The sequence below is a fragment of the Drosophila navojoa genome, chromosome 6 (genome assembly GCF_054131105.1).
Source record: "Drosophila navojoa isolate 15081-1374.11 chromosome 6, UAZ_NAV_1.0, whole genome shotgun sequence".
Taxonomy (NCBI): domain Eukaryota; kingdom Metazoa; phylum Arthropoda; class Insecta; order Diptera; family Drosophilidae; genus Drosophila; species Drosophila navojoa.
This window is the reverse complement of record NC_142894.1, coordinates 689,641-707,928: the sequence shown is the minus strand read 5'-3', so window position 1 is coordinate 707,928 and position 18,288 is coordinate 689,641. Positions and strand designations below refer to the sequence as shown.

Here is an 18,288-nt window from a genome sequence, read left to right as displayed (position 1 = left end):
TTGGAGTTGGAGATGGCGACTAAGTCGGACTGAGGTTTGGGCACTGGGCGCTGAGTTCTTGATTCTGGATTTCTTCTTCTGACTATGAACGTGTTGTGCGTTTCGGCTTTGTTGTGGTCGTTCCTATTATCAAAGGTATTGATTAGCCAAAGGGGTCTCTACAGGGTTATTAATCTGTTAAAATAAAAAAAAAAAACATTAAGACTCTGTTTTTATGTGTGTATGTATGTATGTGTGTGTGGGGGTTTTTTTTTATATTCGTTTATTTACAAGCTTAATATACTAAAAGTTGCAAGAGTGTTATCTCGGATAGCGCGCGTTGCTTGCGGCACGGCTTCGCAAGCACTATGCGCTACCTTAGCCTGGTACAGCTCGTCTTCTTATTCGCTCGACTCTGCGCAACTCCATCATCACTGTGGCCGCGAAGGTGCTTGTTAGTTCCCAAGCTTCCTCCGATTCCAGCATGGCGATGACTATGTTGTCCGCTCTGATGGAGCGGCCCAGTGCCTCTTCTAGACGACGCCTCTCCTCCAGGAACCGTCCACATACGAAAAGGATGTGGTTGGCGTCTTCCACATGCCCTCGCCCGCACCAGGGACACTCGTCAGTTTCCTCGTGACCAAAACGCTTCAAGTAGCTCCGAAAGCATCCATAGCCCGAGAGGATCTGCGTAAGATAGAAGTTAACCTCGCCGTGTTTGCGGTTAACCCATGGTTCGAGCTCCGGAATGAGCTTGTGCGTCCACCGCCCTTTGGCTGAGCTATTCCACTTCCTTTGCCATCGTGCAATGCTGTTCGCCCTGATAGCGTTGTGTCGCACATACGCGTGCGAATTCCGCTCCACGGCTTAGGCGACCAGGTACTCCAGTGGCACCATGCCGGCTATGACAAGCGCCGCATCATCGGAGATAGTCCTGAAAGCGCAGCTGACTCTGATTGCGCTCAGTCTGTAGATCGCGCAAATGCCCCGGCTGTAGCTCGGCGTTGCCATAGCTCTTGACCATATTGGCGCAGCATAGAGGATGACAGATCTAATGACGCTCATTAGAAGAAGACGTCGTTGCTGTTTAGGTCCCCGCGTGTTAAGCATAATTCTTGAGAGAGCTCTACAAGAATCAGCTGCCTTTTTATGCACATATTCTAAGTGCTCGCGGAAAGTTAATCTTGTGTCTAACATGACGCCAAGATACTTAATCGCCCTCTTTGACGCGATGCTGACGCTGCCTATCCTTATATTGGCAGTCTCCACTTTCTTGCGACTGCTTACTAGGACGACTTCCGTCTTGTGCGCCGCAAGCTCGAGTCCAGCTCCTGTCAACCAGCTTCGTATGCGATTGATACTTTCGATGCACATATCCTCTGTATATTTAAGCTTCTTGCCTATGGCGACGACAGCCACATCATCAGCAAAACCAATGGTGTGCTCACCTGCTGGTACTTCCAAGCGCAGTACGCCGTCGTACATGATATTCCATAGGAGAGGCCCCAGCACTGAGCATTGGGGTACTCCAGCTGACACTGTATGAGTTTGGGGACCCTCACTCGTGTTGTATACCAGTGTTCTTCCTCTGAAGTAGCTCTTTATTATCTATTTTAGATATTTGGGGATATTATATTGTGACAGCGCATTCAGTATCATATCCCAATTAGCTGTATTGAAGGCATTCTTTACGTCCAGGGTCGCGATGATGCAGTATTGCTTCGTCCCGTGCCTCCATCTGGTGCCTTGGATGGCGGAAGTTGCCAGGCCAACAACTTTATCTAGAGTATCTGTTGTTGACCGGGCCTTCCGGAATCCAAATTGATTTGGTGATAGGCCTCCGGCGCTAGCTGTGTTGTGTGTGTGTGTGTGTGTGTGTTTTTATTAACGATGAACAAAATGGTTTGTTGTATTCCCAAAAACAACAACAATATGAATATTTTATTCAAACGGTAGACTTTAGAGATAAGAAAAGAATTACCACTATTATTTTGATAATAATAGAATTGCATAACGTCGGCCTGTATTGTGCACTTAACCCGTTTTGTCAAATTTGCAGTTCTTTTAAGACATTGAGTCTCACATCTCATGCAACTTGATTTTCAAGTCGGAGATATTCAACACTGTTTTTACCAATTTTTACCAACAACTATTTTTAATTAGGCTAATACATGGGCTATTTGATGGGCTATATAAATATGATTATATAGCAACCAATTTTTGGTTCATTTGGCTGAGTGCGCGGATGCTCTATGAGAAGTGAATGTATCGTTAAGAGAATAAAATTCTTTTTAAGGCAGAATACATTGGTATGCGTTATCTTTATTATTATTGATAATATAGTAAGCTAAACATTGCGGACTAAAAAAAAACATTCTGCTCGAATTATATACATATAAGAAAATGAACGCAGTTCAGTTAGAAACTAGAGACTTGAAATTTAGAACACATACGCGAGTATATCTCCGATTCACCCACTAGGGGCGTGGCAAATCGGAAAATGCATTTTTCGATATACCAGAAATTAGTTGATGAGCTAGAAAGCTGCAATTTGGATAAAATCAAAGCAAATCGGATAAAACTGTATCTCCTAGAGTTGTTAGGCTAGAAAGTTAAAATTTTGCACGTGAGCTAACTTTATGATTCTATACAGATTAAAGAAAAATTATATGTCTACGCTTTTTAAGGGCGTGGCAAATTCGACCTGAAGATATAGTGATTTCTCAATTTGAATATTCGGGCTGACCTGCCAAGACGAAAAAGCTTTGATGGATATATGTCCGCCCACAGGGGGCGTGGCAAACCGCAAAAGTTTATATCTCCAAAAGTAAAAGAGCTAGAAGAAATTTGGATGGTTAAGTTACTAATAACCTCCGCTATCGATTCCCTAAATAATATTGTTACGCCAAAAAAACCCTGTAATCTTTAAATTTTTTTGAGCGTAAGCAATTTTCGCACACAATTAAGTTCCTACGCCCAGTGGGGGCGTGGCAAATCTAGAAAAACTGAATTTTCTACAGTATTAGAGCTAAACTTGGCTACTTGCTTACCAAATATTAAAGTAACGCCAATTTTAGTGCTTTTCATTTATGTATAATTTTTGTTAGTTTTGTTAAAAAAAAAAATATATATATATATATATATATATATATATATATATATATATGTAAATAATTACCTTTCTCCCCTCCATGTATCGATTTCCGTCTCTTCTATTGCAGATTCAAGCCTCGACTGCGGCCTCAATTTGGCTACCACTGTTTCAGCTGGTGCAGCGACAGAAATGGGCTTTGGATCATCCACGGATGCCAATATATTCTCGCCGACCTCCGTCTCCAGCTGTGCAACTTCCGGTGGCAAGGCGCAGGCGCGCGTCCCTTCCCCCTTATTATCGAACAGTGCGCCGACGACTATTTTCAAATGTAACATCTGCGAATATTTTGTGCAAACGAAAAAGGATATGGAGGGACATATTGAGGCTCTTCATCCTAGTTCCGAGATAGACGACTATATTAGTATACCGACAAACACGGCTGCGCTGCAAGCCTTTCAAACAGCAATCGCAGCTGCTGCTCTGGCTGCAGTCCAGCGCTGTAGTGTCACACCCTCTACGACACCGACGCCGACGCCAACGCCTACGACTCCAGATGGACTTGGCTCCGGAGTGGACTTGGATGACTGTCCCGTTGAAATGAAGCGCGAGCGCTTGGACGATACCGACGAAGCTGTTGGAGATGGTGCCAAGGAAGACGAAAAGGGCGCGAACGAGAAGCTGCCTCAATCGGGTGTCTCATGTCCACTATGCTTGGAGAGCGGATATAACGAGAAATCATCCCTAGAAACGCATCTGATGAGCGTGCACAGTGTGACGCGAGACGGACTCGCTCGACTCCTGCAGCTGGTCAATCGCAAGGCGTGGCGTCCTCTCAAAGACACTGATTTGACGACGACGACAACAACAACAATGGCAACTGAGGACAGCAAAGGTGCGAAAAGTGATGCCACGCCCACACCCACAGCTGTCTCAACGGGCGTTAAGCAGGGCCTGGCGTGCCAGCAGTGCGATGCGATTTTCAAGCACGAAGAGCAGCTGCTGCAACACGCGCAGCAGGCGCAGCATTATCCAATGCAAAGCGGCGAATACCTTTGTCTGCTTGTTAACCATGGCAATCGGCCATGCTATATGAGCTTTGGCAGCTTGTCCGCAATGACTGGGCACTTCAAGGACTCGCACATGAGTCTGGTCATCTCGGAGCGGCACGTCTACAAGTACCGCTGCAAACAGTGTTCCCTGGCTTTTAAGACGCAGGAAAAGCTCACCGCTCACATGCTCTACCACAGCATGCGAGATGCAACCAAGTGCTCGCTGTGCCAGCGCAATTTCCGCAGCACTCAGGCATTGCAGAAGCACATGGAGCAGGCGCACCCGGCCGAATGCTCGCCCGTCACGAGCAGCAGTCCTAGGGACATGTCGCCCAGTCTGTTGCATGGCGCCAGCGGGATGGATAAAGCACCAGCCGAGTCAAATGTTTTTGATTTTACTACCACACGAGCTAATGAAACAGGTAAGTTCTCCGAAGATGCGAATCCATCCATAATAGAACTTTTGGGTGTGGGAAAAGGCAGAATCAGCCGCGGTCGCTCCAACATTTATTCTTGATAAGGAAAAGTATCTAGCCTGTCTATCCGTACGACTGTCCGTATGTCAAAATGTACAAGCAAGTTTGTTAAAATCGATCTAATACAATCTGATACTGAAAACGTGCCACTTAGTCAGGCAGCTCTACAGGCCAGAAAAGACTTGAAGGCTTTACCCATTGATCATATTAAGACCAACAGAGCAAAATGACTAGATTCTCTTGGTATATTTGTCTACTTGCCTGAACAGGCTGTGTGAACACACTTCTGTGCGATTGCTCCCACTTGCCCTTCAAGCAGCTCAGGATATCTTCCAGTCGAGCCCTGTACAAAATATTATTCCCAGTAGGAAAATGAGCCTATGTGAAAGTGAATATGTGTACCGAATTTGATTGCATTTTTTATATTGTTCAGTTGCCAAAGCGAGTGAGACTGGAGAAAAGCAATCGCCGCAGCACACAGCCTCGCCATTTCCACTAGACGCAGTTGCGAAGGAAGCACCTTCGAGCTCTCAGTTAATGTCTCCAAACGCGCAGGATGAGCCTTCGTCAACGGAGCAGCATCAACACTTTGCAGTGCTAACTGCTGCGCTGCTTAAACAGCAACAGCAGCAGCAAGAGGCACCGGATGACCAGCAATTAGCGATCTCAAGTGGTGAGCTGCATCATCCACAGTTGCAGCTGCCAGCGCAGCAAGACAAGGCTTATCCTCATCATCAGCAGCAGCAGTCAGCTCCATTCGTTAACATCAATCCGCAGTCTTTTCAAGGACTTCAGAGTATACAGAGCTTGCAACAAATACAACAACAATTGAATGTTGCAGCAGCGGGCTCAGGGATGCCTATGAATCCGGTGGACATGCTCAACCTGATGCAATTTCACCACTTGATGTCACTGAACTTTATGAACCTGGCACCGCCGTTGATATTTGGTGGTAATGATACAGCTGGAGCCGCTGGAGCAGCAGCAGCAGCTGGAGTGGGTGGAGTCCAGAACAATGTCATTGGCTCCGGCGCATCAGCTGTAACTGGCAGCTCCGAGCGCCAGTCAAAGAGCTCAGGCACTACAGCAGGCGGCAGCCTGGCAACGGATGCAGCCAGCATCAACCTAATTCCACCCAACAACACTCAGGTGAGGCCCAAACGAACCCGCAAGTCCCATTCGAGATAAGTTAATTAGAACTCAACTTTCACCTAGCAGCAACTGAGTAGCAATCAGAAGCGCGCTCGCACACGCATCACGGACGACCAACTAAAGATATTGAGAGCTCATTTCGACATAAACAATTCGCCCAGCGAGGAGAGCATTATGGAAATGTCCCAGAAGGCAAATCTGCCAATGAAGGTATAGAGAGAGTCAGAGAGCGAGAGCTAATAAGATATTAATGAATACTTTTGCAGGTTGTTAAGCACTGGTTCCGCAACACGTTGTTTAAGGAACGACAGCGCAACAAGGACTCGCCATACAACTTTAATAATCCGCCATCGACTACTCTTAATCTAGAGGAATATGAACGTACTGGGCAAACAAAGGTGACCTCATTAGTTCCAGCGGATGCTCCAGTGGCACCAGCTTCAGCGGCAGCTGTAGGACTTGCAGCTGCAGCCAGCAACAACCTAATTGCAACCACATCGTTGCCAGCGGCAACTGCAACGGAAAATGCAACTGCAACTGCAACAAATCCGAGTAGCAACAGCAACATAGGTGATTTTTTTAAAGCGCAAGTTGTTGACATGATTCACACTCAGCCGGTAGCCAAGCAAGAAAACGCATTACCATTAGAGGTGCAAATCAAATCAGAGCCGCACGACGACAATCTTGATTTCTTTCACAAAAGCCAATGCCAGCTGAAGCAGAATCAGCATCAGCAGGAGCAGCAACAGCAGGTGTTTCAGTTTCTGAACCAACAGCAACAAATGGAGACAACAGAGGCGCTGGTGCCACATCAAAATATGGACATGCATGATAACCCAATGCAGCTTTCAGCCGGGCACCATCAAAGCCAACAGCAGCAGCAGCAAACGAATTGCTTTGAAACTAAGTCGGAGAGTGGAAGTTCGGATGTACTATCAAGACCGCCGACTCCGAATAGCATTGCAGCCGGCAATTTATACAGTAACATGAACGATTTACTCAGTCAACAGCTGGAGAACATTGGCAGTAATATGGGACCGCCGAAGAAATTGCAGATATCCGGTAAATCATTTGAGAAGTTAGCGGGAACGAGCTCATCGTCAGGCGAGCGGGCTTTGCCGACAGCGCCAGTTTGCTTGGAGAGCAATTCGTCGAACTCATCGAACTCTTCGTCCTCAACATCCGGTGGGAAGCGCGCGAATCGCACGCGCTTCACGGACTATCAAATCAAGGTACTGCAAGAGTTTTTTGAGAACAACTCGTATCCAAAGGACAGTGACTTGGAGTATCTAAGCAAGCTGCTGCTGCTGTCGCCACGGGTAATTGTTGTGTGGTTCCAAAACGCACGACAGAAGCAGCGCAAAATCTACGAGAATCAGCCGAACAATTCCCTGTATGAAAGCGAGGAAACTAAGAAGCAAAACATCAACTACGCCTGCAAGAAATGCAGTCTGATATTCCAGCGCTACTATGAACTGATACGCCATCAGAAGAATCACTGCTTCAAGGAGGAAAACAACAAGAAATCGGCCAAGGCACAAATTGCAGCTGCGCAAATCGCTCACAATCTTAGTTCAGAGGACTCCAATTCCTCTATGGATATACATAATCACCAGGCAACGGGAAGCCTGGGTCAAAATGTGGCGGCTGCTGTTGCTGTAGCTGCTGCAGCAGCAGCAGTCCACTCGGCACATTCGAGCTCACAGCCATTTGGATCATCTCCATCGCCGCAACATTTATTTAGCAAGGGCTCATCATTAACTGACTTTAGTCCATCGACGACACCAACGCCGCCGCAGAGGGAGCGCAGCAATAGTCTGGACCAGCAACGTTTGCCAAAATTTGATTGTGAAAAATGCGAAATGCAGTTCAATCAATTTGAGTTACTGCGTGAGCATCAGCTCATGCACTTAATGAGCCCGGCTCTGTTTCCTAATAGCAGCAATCAGCCATCGGCCAGCCAGTCTGAAGCAGCTTATGGTCCTTTTGGGAGTATATTACAGGGGCTGCAACAAGCGGCACAGCAGCAACAGCAGCAGAAATTACAACAGCCGCCAGCAAAGAAAAGAAAATGCTCTGAAAGCTCTTCAAATGCTGAGGAGATATCAATTGGAGAGTTTGAGACTATACAAAAGAAACACGAGTTCCTATATCAATACTTTATGCAGAATGAAGCCAGCGCAGAGATTAAACAACAATTTCTTCTTCAGCATAAGCTACAGCAGCAGCGACAAGGAAATGAAACGGACTTGGAGCTAGAGTTCTTGACCAATTTCTATCAACAAAGCGAACTGAAGAAGGTCAATAGCTATGATTTTTTATTGCAATACTATCAAAAAAATGAGGATGGATTGAAACAGCATAATCAGCAACTGTCATTTACCTCCAGCAAGAAACCCACAATCGAATTCCTGTTGCAATACTATCAGCTTAATGAATCTAAGAAGTTTTTTCAGTTAACGGCCTCGCCCCAAATCAAGTCCCAACCGTCGTCGCAGCAGCCGAACGCGACGGCGGATGAACCAAATATATTGATCGGCTTACAGGAGCAGCAGCAGCTGCAAGAGAAAAAGGTTAAGGTTGAGCAAATTGAGGAGGAGCAGGAGAATAGAACCGATCCAGACGGAACACAAGGCTGTCCAGCTGATGCGAATGATCTGCTGCCACCCGACGAGAAGCTTAATAACAACCATATCAACATAAGCATCAACGAAGCTCAACGCATGCTGAGTAGAGATATGAAGGAAAATGATGTCATTGACCGTCGTGACGTGGCCTTGGAACAACTGAACAAGTCGAATGAGCCCATCAATGGGGACAAGCAGAAATCGCTCAACGACAAGCCGCAGTATTTTCAAAACCTTGAAGACTTCCTCGACGCAACAATGATTGAGAACCATTCGCAAATGCTAACATTCAACGACGACGAAAATCCAAGTCCTAGAGTTGAGAGTATTAAGTCCAATGATTGTTTGCCCCTGGACACGACATCAGTGCAGCTCAGCGCGCCTTCCAAACAGAACAAACGGCTGAGAACAACAATACTTCCAGATCAACTGAATTTTCTGTACGAGTGCTACCAAACCGAGTCCAATCCCAGCCGTAAAATGCTTGAGGAGATTTCCAAAAAAGTCAATCTTAAAAAACGTGTTGTACAAGTAAGTCAAAATTCCGATATACCTACACAAGTTAGTCATTATGGGTCGCGATTGATGTTTGCTTTTCCCGAAAAGCATTGCGACTATTTCCCTATACTTACGGGGATGGATGCCAAAATGTCCAACTGAAATCGCCTCAATTAAGGCCAGTCCAGTTCTTCTCAGCAAAATCGCATATTATAAATTCTGGTGCCGACTCCCGAACTTGTCTTGATTTACTCTACTTTTGGCTCGCAACCCCACCATTCGTTTCTCCGGTATTTTCATAGTTTATTTTAAATTTTGACTTTCATAGTTTATTAACGTTTCTTTTTGCTTTATTTTACTTTTATTTATTTTTTAGTGAAAACTGAAAACAGAACTGCGAACTGTGCACTAAAATTCGAGCCTCAAATAAAATGTTTTGTTAAAAAGTTAATGATCAAACCAAATAAAAATTATGTACAGCCTCACAATATCCATGGGAGAACGAAGAAGAACATCTATCTGCTATTTTATATCGGGTACATTGGAGTAAGATTTTCAATTTTGAAATAAGACTAAGCAAATAATAATAATTTAATTCAAAGTTTACCCAAATCCTTGTATAATCCGTGTATAATGACCATAGGACGATAATGTCCGTGTGTCCGATCAGTTGGAGTCGCGAAGTGCTCAAGCAAGAAGCCCTATTAACTAAAATGATCATTTTATAAATCTATATGCATACGAAAGTCGTTCTGCGCTCTGAAATAAAAAAAGACCTGCTAAAACAATAGTTCATCAAAAATTAATTTGCCATAGTAAGCCCCAAGGCCATGGTTGATACTTTGCGTACCTACAAATTTTTTTAGTTAATATCGACTTTCTTTTATTAAGAAAAGTTTTAAATTTTTATTAGAAAATGTTTTAAATTTAAATTAATAATGTACTCGACCGTTACGGCCTATTTAATTTAAGTACCAGGTGAATGTATTTCTTTTTTTTTCTTTAATTTTTTTTTTTTTTTTACTGGCTGCTCCGAGTTTGTGTAAGCTTAGAGTATAGAACATAATTCTACACAATGGGACTAAGCAGTAATTTTATTTGCAAAATAGCTTAGTAAATGTTCATAGTTATTAATTCAACTTCCTTTGAAATGTACTCTCAGGTTTGGTTTCAGAACTCTCGAGCTAAAGATAAGAAATCGAGGAATCAACGACAATACGCGCACATTTCGGATGATAACAACAGTTTTGACGGATCTAGTGGCAAGGAGGTTGGCAACAACAGCAATAACAGCAATAATGGATTTACTGGTGGGGCTGACATCAAGTCAACCAAGACTCTAGCATTGAGTCAAGAAAGCAATGACCAGCTACAAGATTGCCAATTGTGCCAAATACCACAGGTGAATATGCATAAGCATGCATTCACCGTGGAGCACATCTGCAAGATGAAAAACCTGCTTGAGCAAACCAGCGAGTTCTATGCCCACAGTAATGCCAGCGGCAGCGACAACGACAACGAGTGCGATAGGGACAGAGAGAGGCGCTTCTACAGCCTCTCAAAGGCATTTTTACTGCAGCACGTCGTATCGAATGCGAGCAATAATATTGCGCCCACCGCCTCAACTGGACAAGTGGACGATGAGAACAATTGCTTAATAAACTACGATCCGAGAGAATCGGTGCTCACTGCAGATGATTCGCCGGCAGATGGACGACCGGCTACAGCTGCTGCGGTGGGCCACTTGGCTGGAGACATCGCCGTATCCGTGAAAGACAACGACAATGATATGCCAGAGGCTGGCCGAAAGACTTCGTCGGCGAATCGAGACCTAATGCAAAAACTATTCAATCGCAATCACATCACTGGTAAGATTTGCGAAATCACATGGATTGCCCCGGCGGAATTAGGAATTATATTATTACTACTACTATTATTATTATTATCATTACTATTATTTGGTTTATAATTATTTTAATTCTCTTTGTTTGACATGATTTAAACATTTTTGTGATTGAGTTCAATTGTTAGCGTTTTTTTTAAATTTGATCAGTTGATTTTAACATTAACATTGAATAACATACATACAAATGTGATGTAGGCACATGTATTCAATCAAGCACATATTAAAAAACAGATGCCTACAAAAATATGCTAACATGCGCGTTTATGGCATTCATACGCTGTACACGCATGGTGGCATATACAAAAATGTACAAGCGCGCATGAATGCATGCTGAATACGATGCCTGAGTGCATATATGTACATGTATACATGCGGATGCATGTGTAGGCAAATATTTACATACATATGTATGTACATACGATGTATACGCATGCATACTGGCGGCGCATACAGATATATGTGTACATATATGTACATGCGTGTATGCATGCATGTCAGCTTACACATGGACAGGCGTTGAAGAGAGCGGAAAAGTCAGATAATTATGTTTTAAGAAATGTCCAGTAAGATACACCCGTACATATATCTACATGTAAGTGGTTTATTAATTAGGCTTTTTAGATTTTATTTACATGTCATATATGTATGTCCATGTATGTATGTTTGCCCATCGACGTACCATTATTTATAAATACATTCGAAGATCGTAATATCAAAGACGTTTAAAGACGTTTTAACGACGAATACGAATTAGTTAACTATTTACACATGCCTCGCAATTTTCATTCATAACGGATAGGTCTTTAGTAAGGGCGAATGATATGCAAACATAAATTATGATAAATGTGTGTCTTAAGCATCAAGTAATTAAGAAAAAGCTATACTTATTTAGGTATGTAGTAATATCTCTAATGTACCGGGAAACACAATCTTCCAGTTTACACTCAACACTAAAAGTGCTTTAGCTTATATACATACGTATGCATACATAAAGACCTAATGAAATTGTATATGTAATTTCTGATTGATAGCTTAATAACTGTACATACGTCAAGGATCATTGTTTCATTTCAATATAACAATATAAACAAAATCACTTACGAATTCAAATTATTATATTTTTTAAAATCCTGTACAAAAAATAAATTCTTTTTTGATTCAAACTTTAAAGTTTAATTTGTAGTCAATTCTGCTTTTTGTTTTTAATTTTTTTAACTAACATGTTTCTGCTTATTGTATATTATAATACCCATTGAAAGCGTGTTCAAATTGTTATATATATAGTCGTTCACTCACGACTTGAAATTATAATGCAGAATTATAAATTGGTAAGCAATAGTAAAGAATTTTTTCTGAACAGTTATAGGTGGAAAATAATTTGGAATGCTTTCACTAATTGACTATGTGATCTGAGGTGAGTGCCTGTATATATACTTATATATACTTATATATATATATATATATATATATATATATACTTATATATATATATATATATATATATATATATATATATATATATATATATATATATATATATATATATACAGAGAGATATGTGTGCGTCCATTTATTTACTTCCAGAAATGTGTGTGTATTTAAGATTATTTCCATTTATTTACTTCCAGAAAATAATTCCTAATAATGTCATTGGCGACGAAACAAAAAACAGAAAGGAAGAGAAGGAGATGGATATTATATATATATATATATGTATATATATATATATATATATATATATAAATATATTAGCTACTATATGAAAACTTGAAAGTTCCTATTTTAAAGAAATTTAAAGCGACTAAATTTATGCATAATGTATGTGTACGTTAACGAGGTTACATAAATATTAAATATAAGAAAAATATAACTATACGGAAGTGTTCCTAACTATTAAAAAAATATATTTATATCTTAATCTTAACAAAAATTTCATATTTAGAATAGAAGGGAAATTATAAAAGAATACCCCAAATCTCTCGTTGCAGAGCTAGAAGTTAACTAATAATTATGTTCTCTCAATATATATTATTATATTATATATAGTGTGTATATGCTTAAAAAAAAAAAAAAAAAAAAAAAAAATAGAGGACCCGAGAAAAAAGTTCGAATTAGAGAGATGCAAACTGAGTTCCTAGCATTATATTGCTTTATGCCTTTATTTTCTATTTAAGATACATTAATTAAACAATTTATAACTATATATTTTTAAAAATTAGACGTCTGAACAACTCAGATGCCAGTTTCGGCTTGCCGGAGAGCACTATAAATAACATACATACTATATATACATACATATATGTATATAAATATATGTATGTATATTTAAATATATATATATATACAGGTATCCCTTATACAACGCGGTTTCGATATAACGCGATTTGGAAAAATTAGGTTTCGTTTTATATAACGTGAAGGGAAAAATACATAATTATTAAATCAGGTAACACTAATTTCCGTACCACATATTTATAATATGTAAAGAATAACAATAATGTTTTCAATAAACCTTTAATTTGTTTTAGTTTGTTTTTAAATTTTTTTATGTGCACATAATTATTTAATTTTGTTGTTGTTTTTTTTTTTTTTTAACTTTGAAATATGTATGTACATATGTATTATTATTCATATCTTGTGTTTTTCATTGTATAATAAAGTATTTAGTATTGAGTTGAAATATATGCGCATCTGTTATTTTCAATGTATTTTATTAAAATAAAAACCTATTTTTTAGATATCATGGAATTACATAACGCGCAAATGTTCTTGAACGTAACAATCGTTATAGTAGGGATACCTGTATACCAAAATGCTCAATATTTAGATGTCTGTAATCACCTACATATTTATTTTACTATTATTTTTTAATTTCGTCAAATTATGAACTATATCTATATCTATGTTCCAATTCTGTAGTTTCCCATATATTCGCGTATATGCATATACATGTGTTCGTATAGATTTAAATATGCACACATTTACTGACTAACTGACGATTGACTTATTGGTTAGAGTCATTGATTTATTTCTTCCCTTTGTCGAACGAGATTATGCATACACTGTTCGAGCAGCTGACTGAATTTCCTATCGCTTCGAAATATTTCACATTTAGCTCTTCAAATCAAGGACCCACAATAAGTTCTTGTCATCATTCGACAGATATCAGATAGTTTAGTTCCACTCTACAGGTCCTCACTAAGGCACCTTAATATACCAGGCGATCAAATGTAGGTGTTATTTTATAATAAATGATAAATGCACATACATACAGTCCTTCGAATGAACGCAAGACCATTACGAAAATTTGTTTATTAAATCCAAGATTGACCCTTCCACAGATTCCACAATGACCGCAATCTGCTAATTGTATCTTTAAATGGATCAAACTTCAATGATATGCCAGTTCTATTGTAATCGATATTTCGCTCGCGAGCGCAAATCTACTTCACAATTGAATTGAAATTGATAGGTATAATATTTTATTTATTGCAATTTTTGTTAAATATTTTTTAAGCTTCCATAACAGTGTCAAATATTATACCGTTATATATGAACATGACCATCTCCATTTACGTATGTAAATGTATCTGTCCTTAGGCGTCATCCTTATAAAAATGAAATTGAAAACTGCGACTTTGATTCCAGTTCAAAAAGGCTGAAGAGGATGTATTGCTGCCAGCAGTATGTATACACAAGAGCCCCAACCACTAATAATTCAACATACTATATTATCAATACTGCTAAAGATAATGCATACCAACGTCCTAGTCCTCAAATGATTTTCACATTCTTAACGATAAACAAAAATCAGGGTATAATGATTTTGTTGAAATGTATGTAACAGGCCGAAGGAGGCGTGGCAGACCCCACAAAGTAAATATATTCTTGATCAGGGCGACGAGCTGAGTTGATTTGGCGCTGACTGTCCGTCAGTCCGTATGTATGAACGCATCGATCTCTGAAGATATAAAAGCTAGACTTCAAATTTAAAAAAAAATGTCCGTATATATAGCGCGCTTTCTTTTATTCGTTCGGCTGTGCATCCTCGCTCTGTCCTGCTGGAAAAAGCATTTTTCGTTAGGATATTAAAATTCTCCTTAAGACAAATTACATTGGTATGCGTTGTATTATAAGTGGTTTCTGTTTTTCTGAAAATCTCGCTGAACACTTGCAGATTGAATGTAGGCTATAGGTATCACATCTATAGAGAGTTTGTGGTGTCTCGTAGCGGGGCACCCTCGCCATTAGTCCTTGTGTTATTTGACTTTAACAGATATAAGGCGAATGTGATCCAAGGGTGATCCAAAAATTAATTTGCTGAAAGACAACGGCAGATATTATAATTGATGTGCTACATTTCAAAATAATAAATGTCTGCGCATTAAATTACATAATTCTTCAGAGGTGTACTTGAAGAATTCCAAAATATCTATATTACTATTGTACACTCCATTATAAAAATGTTTTTTTTTTTTTTTTTGGTTGAAAACTTTTTAAAATATAGAAATGGTCATTGCTAAGTGATGACTAAATCGGAACCAAATGGTTAATTTCAATTTTCTGTTTGTTACCTATAAATATATATAATTACAAGAAATCCCATGAACTAAATTTCGCAGTTTAAGAAACAAACTTTAAATTAAAAGTTCCTATAGCATTAAAAATAATAATAATAATTGTTTAACCATAAGAACGTATTAATATGCAAAAATATATACATACATACATACATACATATACATATATAATAAATTAAAAACCTCGCAAGGAAATTCATAACAATTGTAATGTTAAGAAAAAAAAAAGTTTGTGAAAGAGTGCATAAGTTTCATATAGCTTCCCTTTTATTGCTTTTGAATTATACTCAAACAAAAACATAAACTCACTTGAACAAATACTTGTCTAATACTTCATCTGCGGACCTACACATACATACATATGGTTATCCATATACCCTTAAAAGTTGGCAACATATCACACACACACTTATGTCTCACGCCCAACACATACACTTGTATACATACATACATAAAGAAGCATACATTCATATATATTTGCAAGCATTTATTTCTTGTAAGTGTGGGCACACAAAACAACAATAATCTTAATGTTAATCAAGTTACTGCGATACTTGCAGAGAAATATATACATATTATATATATATATATATATATATATATATATATATATATATATATATATATATATATATATATATATATATATATATATATATATATATATATTATAAAGTTCCTATTATAATAAATCGCAAAAGATGTGCAGATATTATAAAATTATAAATAAAATAAAATAAATAAAACTTAACAATTCTAAGGCTGTCTAAATTATTTTAGGTTTAATAATGATGGATCAATCCTTGTGTTAAGTTATCAGTCTCCCAGCACTGACTAAGCTCTCTCTCTCTCTCTGGTTTGTGATTCTAGTGAACAAATATAACATGATGCACTTTTTAACATTACTTACATATGTACTTACTCCAGCGAATCTAATATTTTGTTGATATTATTGGTAATCCAGTATAATAATTACATGGGTTGTTATTTCCAGCATCTCTGCAGCTAAATACTTCTCTTCTCAATTTGAATTAATACATCGTCGATGTTTTCAAAATATTCAAAATGTTTCAATTTATCAGTGACCAGACAACACATACATAGATGAGACATGTAGAGCAAACGTTTTCAGAGCCGAAAATATGTGGATGAGAGACTGCTCAACTTCGTATTTGCTCGGCTCAGTCTCTTGATGCTCGAGCAGTGAAAATACAGCCACTGACCGTTTTTATATGAAGCACGGCTGTGCGCTATGTGTATTACTCTCTCTCCTTCTACCTCTCTCTTCTCTCTCTACATGGTCAATCAAATCATCTAACTCAGCAGCGCACAAAAATTGAAATTCGTCCACGACGATCCCATCTCTTGCGTTTTGAGTGAAGGGTATACCGAAATCTTAGAAGCGTTTGCCATACTCATACAAAATCATAGCGTTTTCATGATTATTTCTAGGAAGGGTATGAAAGCGTTGAGGCGCATAAAGAATATGTTTTGGCGACGAGCATGCGCATGTTGTCTGGTCAGTGAATGTATTTAATATAACATTTAATTAATCTGACGAAACAGCAAAGACAATTTAAAGCTTGTCGCACAAATGGTCCTCGATCACTTTTAATATACATACATTGTATGTATGTGTGTACATATTTGTGAATTATTTTTCACAACTATTGAACTATTCGCGAATTTGTGCGATTAATCGAAGCTGTTATGATTTTAAAGAAGTTTGTACTCTTTTATGATGTTATTATGATTACAAAATTTCTAAAAGTTGCAAAATTTGTTTTGGAAATTATGCTTGTTGCTAAAAGCTATGTATTTAAAAAACAAATAAGAAAGCTCTAGTCGAAACTGCTCGACTAGGAGATATTTTAACAATTATTTGTACATACACACACGCACACACACAGGCATAAGAACGCACGCCTAAACTGGCATTGGCGTCTGTGTGGGCTTGCCTTGGAAATTTAATAATTTAATACCTTTTCTTGTCGATGGACTATCTTAATGATTATGATTATGGATATGCATAAATTTCACAAAGCACAAATCTCTAGTATTTGGAATTCACCCTTTAAAAAGTGATGGTAAGGGCGTGGATATATGGGGGTAAATTTTAACCAAAAACCGAAATTGTATAAAATGCATCTTTGATTTTTGGAGACTCTAGCTTTCAAGATGTAGCAGATATAATTTTATAACTGATAAACTCGCATTATATCACAAACCATAGTTAGTGACTATATATACGGATATTAAAGGAACATGTAAGAAGGCTCTGTTCGAGACTGCTCGACTAGGGGATACCCTGAACCCTCCATTCTGAACTTCTTTTATGCACACATATGTACATACCACTGGTTAGAGTACATACACATGCATCCTAACGCAGGTATAAAAACGCGTTCTGCTAACTGCGCAGTAAGCATCGACTGCGTTTGGGCTGCGCTGCAGTGTGGGAAATTTGAGAATTTATTTGTTGAATAATTTCGTTTGTAGACATACAACCTTAATCATGTGGTCATTCTAAAGCACAACTCTCTAGTACTTGAAATACGTTTTTTACAAATTGGGGGCGAAGGGGCGTGGTATCCAAAATCTGTAAATTACAAAATGTTTGTATTCAACATATCTATATACACGGTAAATCTGAAAGGAAACAAATTAAGCATAGTTGGATAGAGTTCAAATTTGGAACCTCTCATTAATTAAAAGTTATCACAACTTCCCTACAAAATCTTTTTATATTTCGAATTAATTTTAAGCACTCAGTAATACGAACTAAAAAATCATTGCCAAGACGCGGTAATTCGTACTCATATGGTTTAACACTCGACAATTCGAATTTGCGAAGTTTCTTGGTGTGTTAGTAAGAACTTTGAATTTGAATTTTGGGCACATTTTGATGCTCACTTCGTTAGTATACA

General features: G+C 38.8%; 2 protein-coding genes and 1 long non-coding RNA gene across 9 annotated transcripts in view; 2 read left to right on the top strand and 1 right to left on the bottom strand.

Annotated features, from left to right (window-relative positions):
* Positions 1-12,195, top strand: part of zfh2 (Zn finger homeodomain 2) — a 49,028-nt gene extending 36,833 nt beyond the window's left edge. For 4 of the 7 annotated variants that reach the window (XM_089262780.1, XM_089262778.1, XM_089262781.1 and 1 more), the window contains 5 exons: positions 3,201-4,544; positions 5,032-5,747; positions 5,814-5,960; positions 6,017-8,908; positions 10,038-12,195. In XM_089262780.1, coding sequence (XP_089118906.1) covers positions 3,201-4,544; positions 5,032-5,747; positions 5,814-5,960; positions 6,017-8,908; positions 10,038-10,844 — 5,906 coding nt within the window. In that variant the 3' untranslated portion in view covers positions 10,845-12,195. Of the gene's footprint in view, positions 1-3,200; positions 4,545-5,031; positions 5,748-5,813; positions 5,961-6,016; positions 8,909-9,251; positions 9,433-10,037 lie in introns of those variants that run through there. The other 3 variants (XM_089262783.1, XM_089262782.1, XM_089262784.1) reach the window with 3 other exon arrangements.
* The window catches only part of sv (paired box protein shaven), a 178,661-nt gene that overhangs the window by 147,408 nt on the left and 12,965 nt on the right, over positions 1-18,288 (top strand). The window lies entirely within an intron of this gene.
* LOC149090917 (uncharacterized) lies at positions 530-1,824 on the bottom strand. The gene is made up of 2 exons (XR_016197242.1): positions 1,463-1,824; positions 530-1,339 (listed from the first exon to the last, which is right to left on the bottom strand). It is a non-coding gene; the product is annotated as an uncharacterized LOC149090917 (long non-coding RNA).